Source organism: Taudactylus pleione, unplaced genomic scaffold (assembly GCF_031769625.1).
Source record: "Taudactylus pleione unplaced genomic scaffold, aTauple2 ptg000906l, whole genome shotgun sequence".
NCBI classification, from domain to species: Eukaryota; Metazoa; Chordata; class Amphibia; order Anura; family Myobatrachidae; genus Taudactylus; species Taudactylus pleione.
The window spans coordinates 2,820,066-2,839,217 of record NW_028285307.1 but is presented as its reverse complement, the minus strand read 5'-3'; the positions used below and the strand labels follow the sequence as shown (position 1 = coordinate 2,839,217).

The window sequence follows — 19,152 nt, the reverse complement described above, 5'->3', positions numbered from 1 at the left end:
CCCTTTCCACCTCCCCCCCATCTGTAGTCCGGAGCCCGGCAGCTGACAGGGGAGAGTCACGGTGGCACTGGCCGGTCAGGTCTCCCCTCAGCCTCCGGCTCCCGGGTCCCGCTGGAGGATGGGGGGGGGCTCTGGCACGGTACGCAGGGGGTGTCAGCGAGCGCCGGAGCCAGCGGCCGCTCACCGGGCGGAGGACTACAGTTCCCGGCATGACGTGCGCCCCCAGCGCCAGCCGCACATGCGCAGATTCTCCCGGCGCCCTGGACTACATTTCCCGGCACCCCCCGCGCAGGGTGTTCTGCTGCTGAGCATCCCAGGGAGGAAGAGGAAGAGATTGGGGTGAGCGGAGCTGCTCGGGTCACTAACACCCGTAATAATGTCACTGTGCCGCCTGTCAGCGGGTGAGGGGGCTGTGCATAGGCTCGGGGGCATCAGCTGCGGCACTACAAGTCCCAGCATGGCCTGTTCCCTACAGTTATTTACCTATGTGTACAGGATGCTGTGTGTAAGGAAGAAGCAGATCCTTGTCTCATGAGCTGACAATCTAATGGGGTGGGGGACTTCCAGCCGAAGACCTGCCCTTATTTTCAACTATTCTACTACGGTCTCCGTCATTTGGGGTGTGGTGGGCCCGCTCTCCCCCTGAGCCCCCGGGTCAGACACCCTGCCACGGAGCCGCCGTCACGGATGGGTGTCAGGGTGAAGGACCGGACCACCCACCAAAATAATAATAATAAGGGAAGTCGCTTATACCCTTTTCCGCCAAAAACCCGGGTCCGATCCATCTTTACGAACGCCGTTCCCACCCGTGTCAGACGCCGTTTACACTGCACCTTGGACCCAGGTTATTCCCGGGACGGCCCCGTTCATATTGAACCCATGTCTGCCCTGCGCAACTTGTGAGGTCATAAAATACTTGTAGGTGTCACCCAGGCCGGATAACGGGGGTCGCGTCGTTTTAACCACTCCGTTACCTGGTAGATACCGAGGGCAGATTCCTGGGTCACTTGACCCGGGTTATTTTTCGAGGGCCTCTCTACACCCAGGTAGAGCCCCCAATAACCCAGGTTATTGCGGCAGTGGAAAAGGGGTATTAGTGATGTTGAATTTTGAGTGATTTATTGTTGTGTTGGAGCCCCCATTACTCCCACCGTGGAGTGGTTATGTCATTGTCCCCTGTGGCCGAGGCTCTGAGAATGTAGATTTAAGTCCAGCCGGGCAGTGAGACGTTATTAGTGATTTCACGCGCCATTATTTTCTTGCTCTATTGAATGCCTCAGTTTATGTCTAGCAATCTGCTCCCTGTGACGGGAGAGGCGTGATATACGGGAATATGCGGCGCGATGTCGGGGATACATCTCAGCAAGCTTACTGTGGGCAATGAAGCGAAAAGAGATCGATCGTGTAATGGTGCAGGAGACGGGGCGGATATTTATTCACACGTAACCCAGAGATTTAGTATTTCTGTACATAGCACTGAATTATTAAACCGCACCAGCGTCATAGTGGTACTTGTGACAGATTACATGAGGTTCTTGATCTATACGAGGTACAAAGGAGCTCATGCAGACCCGTTCGCTAGGCTGCGCTTGTTCACTGCCTTAAGGAAAGAAAATATGCAAATGATCGCACACTAAGGTATGAGGACGCCTCCTATGTCTGAACGTGCGATCGCCGGGTGAAGTTAGATGCCCAGCAGCCTGTAGTAAATACGCCCACTTTCAGACGTCATCTCCAGGAAGTGTATGAAAACATTGGTACCATCGGGCGACATCGGACCACCACACAGTGCTTAAGGTAGACTAAAGGCTACCGCAAGCGCTGCGATCGCCGATGCCTTTATTTGTCTCGTATGACGCGTATGTTGACGCTACGTCTTAATTATTCACACCCTTAAGTTGGTGTAAAAAAACGCCCAGCCACGCCTGCACTGGTGCAAGCACACCCCGTTTACACAGACCTGCCCCAGTCACCACCCACAGATGCCCCATTCTGTCACTCAAACTAGCGCTCTGGCAATATGCAGAGAGCGATCGTCTCCCAATCGCAGTGACTGGTTCGCGCACGACCACTGCGGTTTATACGCATGCAAGTTTGCAATTATCGCCCTGCTGCGAGCGAACGCACCCTAGCGAACGGGTCTGAATCGAGCCCAAAGTGCTGTGTTTTCCCCACTGTAACACTATTCAGGCTTCAGTTGTCATTTAATATGATCAGACTAAAGGTGCATACACACACAACGATTTTTTGAACGATTAACGATATCGTTCAATCGTTGAAAAAAATCGTTCACTTCAAACGATGAACGATTATCGTTCATGCGCGTTCACGTTTGTCGATTGTAGTTTGTAGTTCAGTCAGACTGGCCAACTGAACGATTTTCAATAGAAGTTGCAACATTTTTCCTTCAACACACAGAAAATCGTTTATTATGTAAAGTAAAACCAACTACTTTGTAAAACGATTTTCGTTGACTTTCAAGTGAAAAACTGAACGAAAATCGTTCATTACTTACGTTGTTGTGTGTGTACGCACCTTTAAGGTGCGTACGCACACAATGATTTTTTGAACGATTAACGATATAGTTTATCGTTCAATCGTTGAAAAAATCGTTCACTTTCTGAGTTAAAAAGATGAACGATTATCGTTCATGCGCGTTTACGTTTGTAGTTCAGTCAGACTGACCAACTCAACGATTTTCAGTAAGGGAATATGCAAAAGTCATTTGTAGTTTAAAAAAAAAAAATCGTTCATTACATTTAGTAAATAAACGATTTTAGTAAACGATTTTCGTTCATTTTTCCCTTGAAAAAATGAACGAAAATCGTTTACTAAAATCGTTCATTTACTAAATCGTTGTGTGTGTGCAGCTTTAGCGTTACTTGTGTAATGATGCCAGGAGATCACATGCCACAGAACAGATGCAGGGATGTACGCCAGGGAAGGGCTTATACTAGTATTTATCATAAAGTCACAGCTGTGACCGCAGCAAAAGACACACACACGGGCGCTGTTGCGATCGACTCAGGATCAACCCGTGTGCGGCAGACCCTCCCCAGTTGTTACAATGTAGGTGGCTGAGCAATATCAACCACTGGGTCTATATGTACATAGGGCCTGATTCAGAGCCGGACGCTCCGACAGAGCGCTCGCTCTGAATCAGGGCCGGCCCTCTTATTTTTTAGAGCGGCCTCCTGGCTGCTCGCATAGTTGTGGGTGACCCACCCACAGCTATAGCGAGCGGCCAGGAAGATGGTCGCGATGGTCAAGACCATCGCGACCATCGGGCTTGCGATGAGACCCTTGCGGTAGGATCTCGTGGCCGCTAGCCCTGGAGAGATTTCGGCTCTAACAGAGCGCTCGCGAGCGGGTCTGAATCAGGCCCATAGACTGTTAGGAAGCTACTACTATCAATGTGCTGTTAAGCCTATAATATAGGTCATAAAAGTTACAAGTATCATGTACAATATGCAGCGCGTTCTCCCTGGCGGTACGTAGTGCCGGCACCTTGTTTTTTTTGTGTCATTTTAAATTCTTACAACTAATTCCAGAAACAGGAAGAAATCGGTGAAATCATTTCTGAAATGAATAATTAAGCATCTGCGCCTTATCCTAGCGTGGACGCTGCTATATATCGTGTACCGTTAGGGGAGCTCCGGCACCTGCTAATTTGTGTTAAACCATTTAGAAACTAAAGATGTTTAAGATAATATTGTGAATGCGGTGGGGATTTTTATTCCTTTGCACGCCGGACTTCCTGCCTTAAGTCCATTAAAGGGCCATACACCTCATCTCTGTGAGGCACAGGTAGCTGGTAACCGTGAGTAATAGCTTGGCGTCAGCTGCACAGCAAATGTAAGCACAGTGCGCCTGATTCAGTACAGATCGCAACTGCAATTACGCACGGTCTCACTGCGATGATGTGCTACTCCACTGCGATCGCTATGTCGTCGCAGCACAACATAAGGACGTCACCTTACTTTACACACAAGACTGCGGAACCATCGGTAACATAGAATAACATCGCAGCCTCGCGCACACTTGCACAAGCTCTGACCTTACTCAGGATTTGCTGACCTCATCGCACGCACTCAGAGCCCAGGCTGCAAATGGCCTCGCGGTGGATAATTTAGGCACGCCCCTGTAACGCTGTTCAAACGCACTGGCGCGCCTGCATTTCGCCGATCACCACCCCGAAGCGGTTCTTCCTGTCAATTACTCTGTGTGATGGGTCTGCATAGTCTCTGCGATCGCAGTCCCGATCGCAGTGGCTGTTTCGCACACTGCAATGCATGCGCATTGCGCAACAATCGTTCGAATGCGTGCGTAATCGTAGTTACAATCCTTGCTGAATCAGGCCCAGTGCCTGGCACCTAACGTCCTGCCCAGGCATGGAGAGCTCTGTATAAGTATATGTAAGTAGCGCTTTCCCTGGATGGGAGCTCAGCATTGGGTGATATCTCACCTGCCCCTGTCACACTGGTCTGTGATGTTACACGTTAGTGGTACAGGAAGTTGTGCGCTGGAGATGCTCAGGGATTAATGCTGCAGCCCCCTCCTCTATGTGTGTGTGTAATCCTTCTATGCCTGTCAGACACCGGTTATTAACGATGGAGAGCGATACGGACTGATCTCAAACATGACCAAATACGGCCCTCCTGGGCCATCACCCCTGGGAAGAATGGAGAGGCGGACCTGGCTGCCGGGGCAAGAAGCCAACATGTCTCAGTGCACTTAAATCCTTTATCCACTGTAAGCGTTGGGGAGGCAGAGACTGTGCTAGGTCTGGAGAGTTCTTCATACTTGGCAGGTTCTAGGCTATTTAACCCTCTGCCTCCCGCGGCTCCGTGCTGTCACCTAGTGAGTTAAAGGGCTGTTGGCAGAGTCGCAGTGCTATAATCTGCCAGGTCAGTGTCTTTCTGTCTCTTACTGATCTGCCATCGGCATGTGAGCAGGATCCCTGTGTCCCCACAAGAGCCTTGTACAGCAGTCAGGTCACTACCTACCTGCCAGACGGCATTAGAGACTGAGCCTTCCACGAATTACTGAGCAGTAACCATATATTGCTGCATAACGTACTGATACGTGTCCCTGCAGGGAAATAATTAGTGCAGCTCGGCCACGCAGGGCACGGGGATTTAACCTGCCTCCCTCCAGCTACTGTGGAACTTTTAGGACATCCTAATAGCAAAACTGTGGCAGGGCATGCTGGGATGTGCAGTTCCACAGCAGCTCTGGGGCTGCACGTTGAATACCCCTGACGTAGGGAGCGCTCCATAGGGGAGATGTATGAAGATGTATGATCGGGGGTCTGGGCGGTAAATGACAGGGGCGCTATCTACAAGATAGCAGGGCCATTTACGAACGGTCATACCGCATGACCGTTCGTCCGGCTGTAGCTGTCGTTACCGACAGCTGCAGCCTGGCGCTAGCCTATCCCCAAAAGCAGGGACAGCGCTGTGCCTGCTGCGGCTGCTGTCGGCTCCAGGGCTCCACGCGGGGATCTCGCGATACTTGCGAGATCCCGCGCATGCTCAGTGGAGCCGGCCGGGACAGAGACACAGGGAATCAGCACTAGGCTGATGCGCTGCTGTCTCTAACGGGTAGCGCTGGAGGGGGGAGTGAACGCTCCCCCCTCTCCGGCCGATGAGATGTTCTTACATCTCATCGGTAGTGCTTCCTGCTTCGCCTCGGTAAAGAGGGGAAGCGTTATAGCGGCACGGTAAGTGCCGCTATAATACATCTACCCCCGTTTGTTATACCACCAGTGTAATAATCCCATGTCAGCATTTGCCTCCAAAGCATTGTAGGCAACATACGGCTCTCCGGCTGTAGTGGAACTGCAAGCCCCAGCATGCCATTTTGTGGCTGACATAGCACGCTAGGACTTGTAGTTCCACAGCAGTTGGAGGGTGAAACGTTGCCTTCGTCCTGGTGTAAAGATTACATGTACGTTTACTCCCAATTCACAGATATCTTTGAACCGGAGTCTAGTGATCCTGAAACATCAGGGGGCGCCTTCCCACCCCCCACAGTGTGACCTGCGCCGTAGCTGCCATGAATCTGGAACGTGTCCCCAATGAGGAGAAGCTGCAGTTGTGTAGGAAGTATTACCTTGGTGAGTGACGCTGCCATGAAAGGGACTGCTGCTGGCCTGGACTGTAAACCAGAAAACCTGTACTGCTGAGTTAATATATTTAGAATAACGGTTCAGCAAGTTATAGCGGCTCCATTCATCTGCCGAAAGCCGCACATTTGTTTATCGTACATGAGGAGTGCAATAATAGGATGACTGAGGCCCACGCACGTGGGAATGACCGCTGCTAGTATTGCACGATTGGGCGCTGATTTACTGCGTGGTCTTTTAGGATTCGCTTTAGCAGGTGTTTGACCATTAAAGGTTATTTCTGTTCAAAACTGACAACTTGGTAATTCAGACCCGGACACATTTATCCAGACGCTGGAGGGAGCAACTCTTTCTAGTCTTCGTGTGGGGCTATGTACAAGCAAAATATAGCTTTAATTGTATCATGTTATACCCATCCCAGTGCCCCATACCCTGTACCCATTCCGGTGCCCCATACCCTGTACCCAGCCCGCTGCCCCATACCCTGTACCCAGCCCGCTGCCCCATACCCTGTACCCAGCCCGCTACCCCATACCTTGTACCCAGCCCGGTGCCCCCTTACCTTGTACCCAGCCCGATGCCCCATACCTTGTACCCAGCCCGGTGCCCCATACCTTATACAACGCTGTTCCTTTAATGGGCGTGCGTAAATTAGCCCCTGCGATCTCATACACGGCATGAGAGCGCTCTGCCGGTCAGACCTTCCGCTAGAGCAAGATGGCCGCTCGATGTGCGTTGGTGTTACCGATATTTACACAGGTAAGCAGCGTCGTACGCAAATGAGAAGCAAGTTGTGGGCGTCCTTATGCTCAGGTAAATGTTGCAACCATTAGTGTATTTATGCAGCTGCGTTATGTACAAAAGCGGCTGCGATTGTATTAGCGCCCATATCTGAGGGAGACCCATAGTGCCGTTTCCAATTAGGTACGAAAAGCCAGTTTCTGTGGAAAAGTATCACCGGTGACATCATTTCGCCAGACAAAAACTTATCCCCGTATTCAATTCCAAAGACTTTTCGCCGGTGCGGAAACTCAATGCATTGTAATAGACGAAAAAGATTCGCCGAGAAAAAAGGGCAGAATCGGGGTTTTGGGGTGCAAACTTGCAGAAACAACCCTGCACCCTTGGGACAGTACCCCCCCCCCCCCCACCCAAGGTAAACTGTGTAAAAAAAAAAAAAAAAAAAAATGTAAATAAAACTTAAAGTACAACCCCAAAAAATGATTTTGAAAAAGTACAAAGTTGGGGGACAAACTTAAAAACTAGCGAAATAGACTCCAGGGGGGTCCCCAAGTATGCCCCAGGTGTTTTTAAGTTTACAGGTGGTTGCGGCAGAAATGTTATTTGCGCAGCTACAGCCAGAGCTAGGTGGAATTACGCTTTAAGCTTCGGCTGTAATGTTTTGGGCCTTTTCTTTTTATATGATGCTTGTACCAGTAATGTGCCACTGGTACCGTGCCGCTGCATCACAGAGTAATTATGTACGTCTTCCTTTTCTGTTTCCGCAGGGGGATTTGCGCTGCTGCCTTTCCTGTGGCTGGTAAATGTCCTCTGGTTCTTTAAGGAAGCGTTCTTCAAACCAGCGTACACGGAGCAGCCCCTCATACAAGGCTGTGAGTCTCCTGTCCCAGGGGTGTCCCGCATCTACTTATATATCATACTTTATGGGGGAGGGGGGGGCAGACAACCTAATTGTTGTGTATTACAAGGGCCAATAATAATAATTTACCTCATACTTATTACTTACAGGAAGTCTAGTGTACATTTGAAAAATCACCCCCCTTTCCCACAGTATTACCTCAGATATACGGACATTCTGTCACCAGTAACTGTGATCCTCCTCCTGCAGATGTGAAGCGCTCGGCGTTCGGCCTCTTCGTCTGGGTGGCCATCCTGACAACGTGGATCAGCATCTACCAGACCCATCGTGCCAGCTGGGGGGCGACCGGTGACTACCTGTCCTTTACTATACCGCTAGGCATCCCCTGACACGGGGGAAGGGGGCACTATGAATATACACCTGGGACCACCTATTCATGACCAGCAGTCCACCGACTTCTTTGCACTTTTCGTCCTGCTGTGGACTCAACAACGAAGTGCATCAACTACTACAAAGCCGTTACCAGCCAGGACCGGGGGGGGGGGGGGGGGGGGGGGGGGGGGGGGGGGGGGGGCGGGCGGTGTATTACACCACAGGGATGGGCAATTGTCTGTCTTGTTATATGCTCTGAAATTAAATGCAACACAATAAAAAAAGAAAGATGAAATTCCCATTGGTCACTTTCTTTCGCTTTTGCGTTCACAACTCAGGAGATGCAATTAACCCTTCCTGGTGTGACAGCCAGTAGCCCCCGTAATGAAGACTGCAGGAGCCCTAGGGGAGACTATTTTAGGTATGTCCAAAGTCATTGATCCTGATAACGCGATGTGTTCTAGATTTATTTAGAAATCTTACTTGTTATAAGAAGAAATTAAATTATTAACACCAATACAGATTCTAAAATAAATGACAATGCTCTTACTTCAAAACAGCTTAATCATACATGTATGTTGCCTATGCAGAGTTACAAGAAAAAAACACTTAGGTTATATTAGCAGCAATAGGGAATACGTGTAAAATAAATTTGTGACACCCAGTGCAGCATAGTCAGCCAATTTCATACATACGTACGGCAACCCCCAGACCCTCGTTGTGTGCTCTCTCCTCCTTCCTCCGAGTGCCCCCCTTCTCTGTCTCTTTGGGGAGTTTTTATACTATTCTTCTGTCTATTCCTCCAGTTAATCCAATGGGGAATATTCATTTATTTAATATTCCTACGTGCTAAGCTTTAATTGTTTATATGTCCTGACCAAAATATTGACACTGGGCCTGATTCAGACCCGGTCGCAAGCGCTGAGCGCTCTCAACCGGGTCGATGGTGGCCCAGAGCGCATGCGCACGACGGAGCCGGCTCCGTCGTGTGCATGTTCGAGACCCGGATAGCGATGGGCACTCCGTCGCTCCGGGTCTCGTACCAAAGGGGGCGTGCTGTCGATGTTGAGTGACAGCACGACCCCTTTGGTGGGCGGGCCGGGGGAGTGGCTGCCCAAACAGGCGTTCCCATGTGAACGCCTCCGTCTGGGGCCGGCAGAGGGAGAGATTTCAGCTCTGTTTGAGCTGGAATCTCTCTGGGGCTTGTGGCAACGAGACCCTACCACAAGGGTCTCGTCGCAAGCCCGATGGTCGCGATGGTCTTGACCATCTTCCTGGCTGCTTGCTATAGCCATGAGCGGCCAGGAGGCTGTTCTTAAAAAAAAAAAAAAAAAAAAATAGCCCGGCCCTGATTCAGAGCGAGCGCTGTAACAGAGCGTCCGGCTGTGAATCAGGGCCACTATTCACTGTTCTCTTGCTGTTCTCATGTCATAATTGCTCATCTAGCCTTCACCTCTGACTATTGCAGACAAAGACTATCTCAGGTAGATCATTTGCTGTCCACTAGTCTGCTCACGGTAAAACTGACACATTTTAAGCCCATAACTCTTATTGCTAGAACAAAATGGCTACAACAGTTCTAACCTATACATATCTCCGCAGTTAATCACACCTGCAAAGAAATAAACACTAATCTCTTGATACTTTTGAATGCATTATTTACCATACCTTTAGCTAAAATACTGAACAAGATGGCTGCTGCATTAGACACGCACTTATTTACACTAGAGGGAAAGGGAAGGCCTTATCCTCTCTAGGTCGGAAGCCATTCGACAAAAGCCGTCTTCGGCAACTCACACAACTATACTAATACTGAATATCATCTTAAACATTTCTGTACACTCTTAATTGCACTAAAAGTAATAGTGAAATACATAAGCCTGTATATATTCGTGAATTGCTGAAGAGACCTGTACATCCACATAATTCTGTGTTATCCTATTACACAGACTGCAGGATCAGCGTTCTGCACTGTCCGCTGCTGGGCCCTGTCACCTGGTAACCGTCCACTATGGGACATGTCAGGGATTATGTCTCAAGCATCAGAGTTATGTTTTGTTACTGTGTCTCATTAGGGTGTAAATGCCCTTTGATGCTGGTTATTTTTTCTCACGTGAGTCCGTGTGTAAGCTGGATAGCACTGGACAAAGGGAGAACCAGCATGTGGTCAGATACTGCAGCGTTAGACCCTTATATCAGCAGTCACGAATGATCCCCCTCCCGTGTACCGGCCCAAGTCCTCTGTTAGTACATACCAGTGTCTTTTACATAAATGATATCTGAATGTACGGTGCTCCACAACTTGTAAGTTACACAAGATCAGACCAGATGACATTTCTTATTCATCTCTTAGAGGGGAAACGGCCTTAGGGGTCTATCCTATTAGGGGCGAGGTGTCGGACTGATCTTGTTCCAGCCGCACTTACTCGCGCCGCTAGGGAATTTGCAGCTAATAGGATTGATCCCATAATGTTCTGTAGTAAGAATTACTTTTTAACCAAAAGCAGTACTGCCCCCTAGGGGGAAAATGTTCACAAAAATCTCTGGCAGACTTCAGTGGACATTGTGCAATACAAAGATCCATGCTGCGCGCAAGACTTATCCTGGCATATAGGTCTAACCTAAATATTATTCTCATATAATACCTGTATATGCCAGTTTTGATAGCTTTATATGTATCATATGTTATCTTAATAATTTTAAAAAAATGTATAATTTAAAAAAAGGAATCATTAGCAGCAGCTGTGGTAGTAGTGACGGATGCTTTATTACTAATGGTTTTGTTTTTTCCAACCATCAAGAGCATTTAGCAGCAGGTTAGGTACAGAGTAGCAGAAGAGATTCCAGTGATACTGACAGTGATGATGGTGAATGGCAGCCAGACCGGAAGGGAGGAGGAGCAGGAGCATTAGTGGCTGCAGTTATAGTGATGATGGTGAACGGCAGCCAGACCGGAAGGGAGGAGGAGCAGGAGCGTTAGTGGCTGCAGTGACAGCGATGATGGTGAATGGCAGCCAGACCGGAAGGGAGGAGGAGCATGAGCGATAGTGGCTGCAGTGATGATGGTGAATGGCAGCCAGACCAGCAGGGAGGAGGAGCAGGAGCTTTAGTGGCTGCAGTGACGGTGATGTTGGTGAATGGCAGCCAGACCGGAAGTGAGGAGGAGCAGGAGCGTTAGTGGCTGCAGTGACGGTGATGATGGTGAATGGCAGCCAGACCGGAAGGGAGGAGGAGCAGGAGCTTTAGTGGCTGCAGTGACGGTGATGATGGTGAATGGCAGCCAGACCGGAAGGGAGAAGGAGCAGGAGCTTTAGTGGCTGCAGTGACGGTGATGATGGTGAATGGCAGCCAGACCAGCAGGGAGGAGGAGCAGGAGCTTTAGTGGCTGCCGTGACGGTGATGTTGGTGAATGGCAGCCAGACCGGAAGGGAGGAGGAGCAGGAGCGTTAGTGGCTGCAGTGACGGTGATGATGGTGAATGGCAGCCAGACCGGAAGGGAGGAGGAGCAGGAGCTTTAGTGGCTGCAGTGACAGCGATGATGGTGAATGGCAGCGTGATGATGGTGAATGGCAGCCAGACCGGAAGGGAGAAGGAGCAGGAGCTTTAGTGGCTGCAGTGACGGTGATGATGGTGAACGGCAGCCAGACCGGAAGGGAGGAGGAGCAGGAGCTTTAGTGGCTGCAGTGACGGTGATGATGGTGAACGGCAGCCAGACCGGAAGGGAAGAGGAGCAGGAGCGTTAGTGGCTGCAGTGACAGTGATGATGGTGAATGGCAGCCAGACCGGAAGGGAGGAGGAGCAGGAGCGTTAGTGGCTGCAGTGACGGTGATGAAGGTGAATGGCAGCCAGACCAGCAGGGAGGAGGAGCAGGAGCTTTAGTGGCTGCAGTGACGGTGATGTTGGTGAATGGCAGCCAGACCGGAAGGGAGGAGGAGCAGGAGCGTTAGTGGCTGTAGTGACGGTGATGAAGGTGAATGGCAGCCAGACCGGAAGGGAGGAGGAGCAGGAGCAATAGTGGCTGCAGTGACGGTGATGATGGTGAAAGGCAGCCAGACCGGAAGGGAGGAGGAGCAGGAGCTTTAGTGGCTGCAGTGACGGTGATGATGGTGAATGGCAGCCAGACCGGAAGGGAGGAGGAGCAGGCGCTTTAGTGGCTGCAGTGACGGTGATGATGGTGAACGGCAGCCAGACCGGAAGGGAGGAGGAGCAGGAGCGTTAGTGGCTGCAGTGACGGTGATGATGGTGAACGGCAGCCAGACCGGAAGGGAGGAGGAGCAGGAGCTTTAGTGGCTGCAGTGACGGTGATGTTGGTGAATGGCAGCCAGACCGGAAGGGAGGAGGAGCAGGAGCTTTAGTGGCTGCAGTGACAGTGATGATGGTGAATGGCAGCCAGACCGGAAGGGAGGAGGAGCAGGAGCTTTAGTGGCTCCAGTGACGGTGATGATGGTGAATGGCAGCCAGACCGGAAGGGAGGAGGAGCAGGCGCTTTAGTGGCTGCAGTGACTGTGATGATGGTGAACGGCAGCCAGACCGGAAGGGAGGAGGAGCAGGAGCGTTAGTGGCTGCAGTGACGGTGATGATGGTGAACGGCAGCCAGACCGGAAGGGAGGAGGAGCAGGAGCGTTAGTGGCTGCAGTGACGGTGATGATGGTGACTGGCAGCCAGACCGGAAGGGTGAAGGAGCAGGAGCTTTAGTGGCTGCAGTGACGGTGATGATGGTGAATGACAGCCAGACCGGAAGGGAGGAGGAGCAGGAGCATTAGTGGCTGCAGTGATGGTGATGATGGTGAATGACAGCCAGACCGGAAGGGAGGAGGAGCAGGAGCTTTAGTGGCTGCAGTGACGGCGATGATGGTGAATGGCAGCCAGACCGGAAGGGAGAAGGAGCGGGAGCTTTAGTGGCTGCAGTGACCGTGATGATGGTGAATGGCAGCCAGACCGGAAGGGAGGAGGAGCAGGAGCTTTAGTAGCTGCAGTGACGGTGATGATGGTGAACGGCAGCCAGACCGGAAGGGAGGAGGAGCAGGAGCGTTAGTGGCTGCAGTGACGGTGATGATGGTGACTGGCAGCCAGACCGGAAGGGTGAAGGAGCAGGAGCTTAAGTGGCTGCAGTGACTGTGATGATGGTGAATGACAGCCAGACCGGAAGGGAGGAGGAGCAGGAGCATTAGTGGCTGCAGTGATGGTGATGATGGTGAATGACAGCCAGACCGGAAGGGAGGAGGAGCAGGAGCTTTAGTGGCTGCAGTGACGGCGATGATGGTGAATGGCAGCCAGACCGGAAGGGAGAAGGAGCGGGAGCTTTAGTGGCTGCAGTGACCGTGATGATGGTGAATGGCAGCCAGACCGGAAGGGAGGAGCAGGAGCTTTAGTAGCTGCAGTGACGGTGATGATGGTGAATGGCAGCCAGACCGGAAGGGAGGAGGAGCAGGAGCTTTAGTGGCTGCAGTGACGGTGATGATGGTGAATGGCAGCCAGACCGGAAGGGAGGAGGAGCAGGAGAGTTAGTGGCTGCAGTGACGGTAATGATGGTGACTGGCAGCCAGACCGAAAGGGAGGAGGAGCAGGAGCTTTAGTGGCTGCAGTGACAGCGATGATGGTGAATGGCAGCCAGACCGGAAGGGAGGAGGAGCAGGAGCTTTAGTGGCTGCAGTGACAGTGATGATGGTGAATCGCAGCCAGACCGGAAGGGAGGAGCAGGAGCGTTAGTGGCTGCAGTGACAGCGATAATGGTGAATGGCTGCCAGACCGGAAGGGAGAAGGAGCAGGAGCGTTAGTGGCTGCAGTGACAGCGATGATGGTGAATGGCAGCCAGACCAGAAGGGAGAAGGTGCAGGAGCTTTAGTGGCTGCAGTGACGGCGATGATGGTGAATGGCAGCCAGACCGGAAGGGAGAAGGAGCGGGAGCTTTAGTGGCTGCAGCGACGGCGATGATGGTGAATGGCAGCCAGACCGGAAGGGAGGAGGAGCGGGAGCTTTAGTGGCTGCAGTGACAGCGATGATGGTGACTGGCAGCCAGACCGGAAGGGAGGAGGAGGTGCTTTAGTGGCTGCAGTGACGGTGATGATGGTGAATGGCAGCCAGACCGGAAGGGAGGAGGAGCAGGAGCTTTAGTGGCTGCAGTGACGGTGATGATGGTGAATGGCAGCCAGACCGGAAGGGAGAAGGAGCAGGAGCTTTAGTGGCTGCAGTGACGGTGATGATGGTGAATGGCAGCCAGACCAGCAGGGAGGAGGAGCAGGAGCTTTAGTGGCTGCCGTGACGGTGATGTTGGTGAATGGCAGCCAGACCGGAAGGGAGGAGGAGCAGGAGCGTTAGTGGCTGCAGTGACGGTGATGATGGTGAATGGCAGCCAGACCGGAAGGGAGGAGGAGCAGGAGCTTTAGTGGCTGCAGTGACAGCGATGATGGTGAATGGCAGCGTGATGATGGTGAATGGCAGCCAGACCGGAAGGGAGAAGGAGCAGGAGCTTTAGTGGCTGCAGTGACGGTGATGATGGTGAACGGCAGCCAGACCGGAAGGGAGGAGGAGCAGGAGCTTTAGTGGCTGCAGTGACGGTGATGATGGTGAACGGCAGCCAGACCGGAAGGGAAGAGGAGCAGGAGCGTTAGTGGCTGCAGTGACAGTGATGATGGTGAATGGCAGCCAGACCGGAAGGGAGGAGGAGCAGGAGCGTTAGTGGCTGCAGTGACGGTGATGAAGGTGAATGGCAGCCAGACCAGCAGGGAGGAGGAGCAGGAGCTTTAGTGGCTGCAGTGACGGTGATGTTGGTGAATGGCAGCCAGACCGGAAGGGAGGAGGAGCAGGAGCGTTAGTGGCTGTAGTGACGGTGATGAAGGTGAATGGCAGCCAGACCGGAAGGGAGGAGGAGCAGGAGCATTAGTGGCTGCAGTGACGGTGATGATGGTGAAAGGCAGCCAGACCGGAAGGGAGGAGGAGCAGGAGCTTTAGTGGCTGCAGTGACGGTGATGATGGTGAATGGCAGCCAGACCGGAAGGGAGGAGGAGCAGGCGCTTTAGTGGCTGCAGTGACGGTGATGATGGTGAACGGCAGCCAGACCGGAAGGGAGGAGGAGCAGGAGCGTTAGTGGCTGCAGTGACGGTGATGATGGTGAACGGCAGCCAGACCGGAAGGGAGGAGGAGCAGGAGCTTTAGTGGCTGCAGTGACGGTGATGTTGGTGAATGGCAGCCAGACCGGAAGGGAGGAGGAGCAGGAGCTTTAGTGGCTGCAGTGACAGTGATGATGGTGAACGGCAGCCAGACCGGAAGGGAGGAGGAGCAGGAGCGTTAGTGGCTGCAGTGACGGTGATGATGGTGAACGGCAGCCAGACCGGAAGGGAGGAGGAGCAGGAGCGTTAGTGGCTGCAGTGACGGTGATGATGGTGACTGGCAGCCAGACCGGAAGGGTGAAGGAGCAGGAGCTTTAGTGGCTGCAGTGACGGTGATGATGGTGAATGACAGCCAGACCGGAAGGGAGGAGGAGCAGGAGCATTAGTGGCTGCAGTGATGGTGATGATGGTGAATGACAGCCAGACCGGAAGGGAGGAGGAGCAGGAGCTTTAGTGGCTGCAGTGACGGCGATGATGGTGAATGGCAGCCAGACCGGAAGGGAGAAGGAGCGGGAGCTTTAGTGGCTGCAGTGACCGTGATGATGGTGAATGGCAGCCAGACCGGAAGGGAGGAGGAGCAGGAGCTTTAGTAGCTGCAGTGACGGTGATGATGGTGAACGGCAGCCAGACCGGAAGGGAGGAGGAGCAGGAGCGTTAGTGGCTGCAGTGACGGTGATGATGGTGACTGGCAGCCAGACCGGAAGGGTGAAGGAGCAGGAGCTTTAGTGGCTGCAGTGACTGTGATGATGGTGAATGACAGCCAGACCGGAAGGGAGGAGGAGCAGGAGCATTAGTGGCTGCAGTGATGGTGATGATGGTGAATGACAGCCAGACCGGAAGGGAGGAGGAGCAGGAGCTTTAGTGGCTGCAGTGACGGCGATGATGGTGAATGGCAGCCAGACCGTAAGGGAGAAGGAGCGGGAGCTTTAGTGGCTGCAGTGACCGTGATGATGGTGAATGGCAGCCAGACCGGAAGGGAGGAGGAGCAGGAGCTTTAGTAGCTGCAGTGACGGTGATGATGGTGAATGGCAGCCAGACCGGAAGGGAGGAGGAGCAGGAGCTTTAGTGGCTGCAGTGACGGTGATGATGGTGAATGGCAGCCAGACCGGAAGGGAGGAGGAGCAGGAGAGTTAGTGGCTGCAGTGACGGTAATGATGGTGACTGGCAGCCAGACCGGAAGGGAGGAGGAGCAGGAGCTTTAGTGGCTGCAGTGACAGCGATAATGGTGAATGGCAGCCAGACCGGAAGGGAGGAGGAGCAGGAGCTTTAGTGGCTGCAGTGACAGTGATGATGGTGAATCGCAGCCAGACCGGAAGGGAGGAGCAGGAGCGTTAGTGGCTGCAGTGACAGCGATAATGGTGAATGGCTGCCAGACCGGAAGGGAGAAGGAGCAGGAGCGTTAGTGGCTGCAGTGACAGCGATGATGGTGAATGGCAGCCAGACCAGAAGGGAGAAGGGGCAGGAGCTTTAGTGGCTGCAGTGACGGCGATGATGGTGAATGGCAGCCAGACCGGAAGGGAGAAGGAGCGGGAGCTTTAGTGGCTGCAGCGACGGCGATGATGGTGAATGGCAGCCAGACCGGAAGGGAGGAGGAGCGGGAGCTTTAGTGGCTGCAGTGACAGCGATGATGGTGACTGGCAGCCAGACTGGAAGGGAGGAGGAGGTGCTTTAGTGGCTGCAGTGACGGTGATGATGGTGAATGGCAGCCAGACCGGAAGGGAGGAGGAGCAGGAGCTTTAGTGGCTGCAGTGACAGTGATGATGGTGAATGGCAGCCAGACCGGAAGGGAGGAGTAGCAGGAGCTTTAGTGGCTGCAGTGACGGTGATGATGGTGAATGGCAGCCAGACCGGAAGGGAGAAGGAACGGGAGCTTTAGTGGCTGCAGTGACAGTGATGATGGTGAATGGCAGCCAGACCGGAAGGGAGGAGGAGCAGGAGCTTTAGTGGCTGCAGTGACTGATGATGGTGAATGGCAGCCAGACCGGAAGGGAGGAGGAGGAGGAGCTTTAGTGGCTGCAGTGACAGTGATGATGGTGAATGGCAGCCAGACCGGAAGGGAGAAGGAGGAGGAGCGTTAGTGGCTGCAGTGACAGTGATGATGGTGAATGGCAGCCAGACCGGAAGGGAGGAGGAGCAGGAGCTTTAGTGGCTGCAGTGACAGCGATGATGGTGAATGGCAGCGTGATGATGGTGAATGGCAGCCAGACCAGAAGGGAGAAGGAGCCGGAGCTTTAGTGGCTGCAGTGACGGTGATGATGGTGAACGGCAGCCAGACCGGAAGGGAGGAGGAGCAGGAGCTTTAGTGGCTGCAGTGACGGTGATGATGGTGAATGGCAGCCAGACCGGAAGGGAGGAGGAGCAGGAGCTTTAGTGGCTGCAGTGACTGATGATGGTGAATGGCAGCCAGACCGGAAGGGAGGAGGAGGAGGAGGAGCTTTAGTGGCTGCAGTGACAGTGATGATGGTGAATGGCAGCCAGACCGGAAGGGAGAAGGAGCAGGAGCGTTAGTGGCTGCAGTGACAGTGATGATGGTGAATGGCAGCCAGACCGGAAGGGAGGAGGAGCAGGAGCTTTAGTGGCTGCAGTGACGGCGATGATGGTGAATGGCAGCCAGACCAGAAGGGAGGATGAGCAGGATCTGTAGTGGCTGCAGTGACAGTGATGATGGTGAATGACAGCCAGACCGGAAGAGAGGAGGAGCAGGAGCGTTAGTGGCTGCAATGATGGTGAATGGCAGCCAGACCGGAATGGAGCAGGAGCTTTAGTGGTTGCAGTAACAGCGATAATGGTGAACGGCAGCCAGACCAGAAAGGGAGGAGGAGCAGGAGCTTTAGTGGCTGCAGTGACGGTGATGATGGTGAATGGCAGCCAGACCGGAAGGGAGGAGGAGCAGGAGCTTTAGTGGCTGCAGTGACAGCGATGATGGTGAATGGCAGCGTGATGATGGTGAATGGCAGCCAGACCGGAAGGGAGAAGGAGCAGGAGCTTTAGTGGCTGCAGTGACGGTGATGATGGTGAACGGCAGCCAGACCGGAAGGGAGGAGGAGCAGGAGCTTTAGTGGCTGCAGTGACGGTGATGATGGTGAACGGCAGCCAGACCGGAAGGGAGGAGGAGCAGGAGCTTTAGTGGCTGCAGTGACGGTGATGATGGTGAATGGCAGCCAGACCGGAAGGGAGGAGGAGCAGGAGCTTTAGTGGCTGCAGTGACTGATGATGGTGAATGGCAGCCAGACCGGAAGGGAGGTGGAGGAGGAGGAGCTTTAGTGGCTGCAGTGACAGTGATGATGGTGAATGGCAGCCAGACCGGAAGGGAGAAGGAGCAGGAGCGTTAGTGGCTGCAGTGACAGTGATGATGGTGAATGGCAGCCAGACCGGAAGGGAGGAGGAGCAGGAGCTTTAGTGGCTGCAGTGACGGCGATGATGGTGAATGGCAGCCAGACCAGAAGGGAGGATGAGCAGGATCTGTAGTGGCTGCAGTGACAGTGATGATGGTGAATGACAGCCAGACCGGAAGAGAGGAGGAGCAGGAGCGTTAGTGGCTGCAATGATGGTGAATGGCAGCCAGACCGGAATGGAGCAGGAGCTTTAGTGGTTGCAGTAACAGCGATAATGGTGAACGGCAGCCAGACCAGAAAGGGAGGAGGAGCAGGAGCTTTAGTGGCTGCAGTGACGGTGATGATGGTGAATGGCAGCCAGACCGGAAGGGAGGAGGAGCAGGAGCTTTAGTGGCTGCAGTGACAGCGATGATGGTGAATGGCAGCGTGATGATGGTGAATGGCAGCCAGACCGGAAGGGAGAAGGAGCAGGAGCTTTAGTGGCTGCAGTGACGGTGATGATGGTGAACGGCAGCCAGACCGGAAGGGAGGAGGAGCAGGAGCTTTAGTGGCTGCAGTGACGGTGATGATGGTGAACGGCAGCCAGACCGGAAGGGAGGAGGAGCAGGA

General features: G+C 53.1%; 1 protein-coding gene across 1 annotated transcript; it reads left to right on the top strand.

Moving 5' to 3' along the window:
- The first annotated feature begins 5 nt into the window (after window positions 1-5).
- On the top strand, window positions 6-8,272 carry PSENEN (presenilin enhancer, gamma-secretase subunit). Its single transcript, XM_088459360.1, has 4 exons — window positions 6-339; window positions 5,973-6,118; window positions 7,636-7,740; window positions 7,977-8,272. The coding sequence occupies exons 2-4, from the start codon at window positions 6,058-6,060 to the stop codon at window positions 8,114-8,116; spliced, it is 306 nt and encodes a 101-aa protein (XP_088315486.1). The 5' UTR covers window positions 6-339; window positions 5,973-6,057; the 3' UTR covers window positions 8,117-8,272.
- Window positions 8,273-19,152: the final 10,880 nt, after the last annotated feature.

What these genes read in the sequence shown, in the direction of transcription:
- PSENEN (XM_088459360.1), top strand. Translation starts at nt 6,058, where the DNA reads ATGAATCTGGAACGTGTCCCCAATGAGGAGAAGCTGCAGTTGTGTAGG. An exon ending in GTGTAGGAAGTATTACCTTG is followed by an intron (nt 6,119 to 7,635) that starts GTGAGTGACGCT and finishes CTGTTTCCGCAG; the next exon opens with GGGGATTTGCGCTGCTGCCT. An exon ending in GCAGCCCCTCATACAAGGCT is followed by an intron (nt 7,741 to 7,976) that starts GTGAGTCTCCTG and finishes CTCCTCCTGCAG; the next exon opens with ATGTGAAGCGCTCGGCGTTC.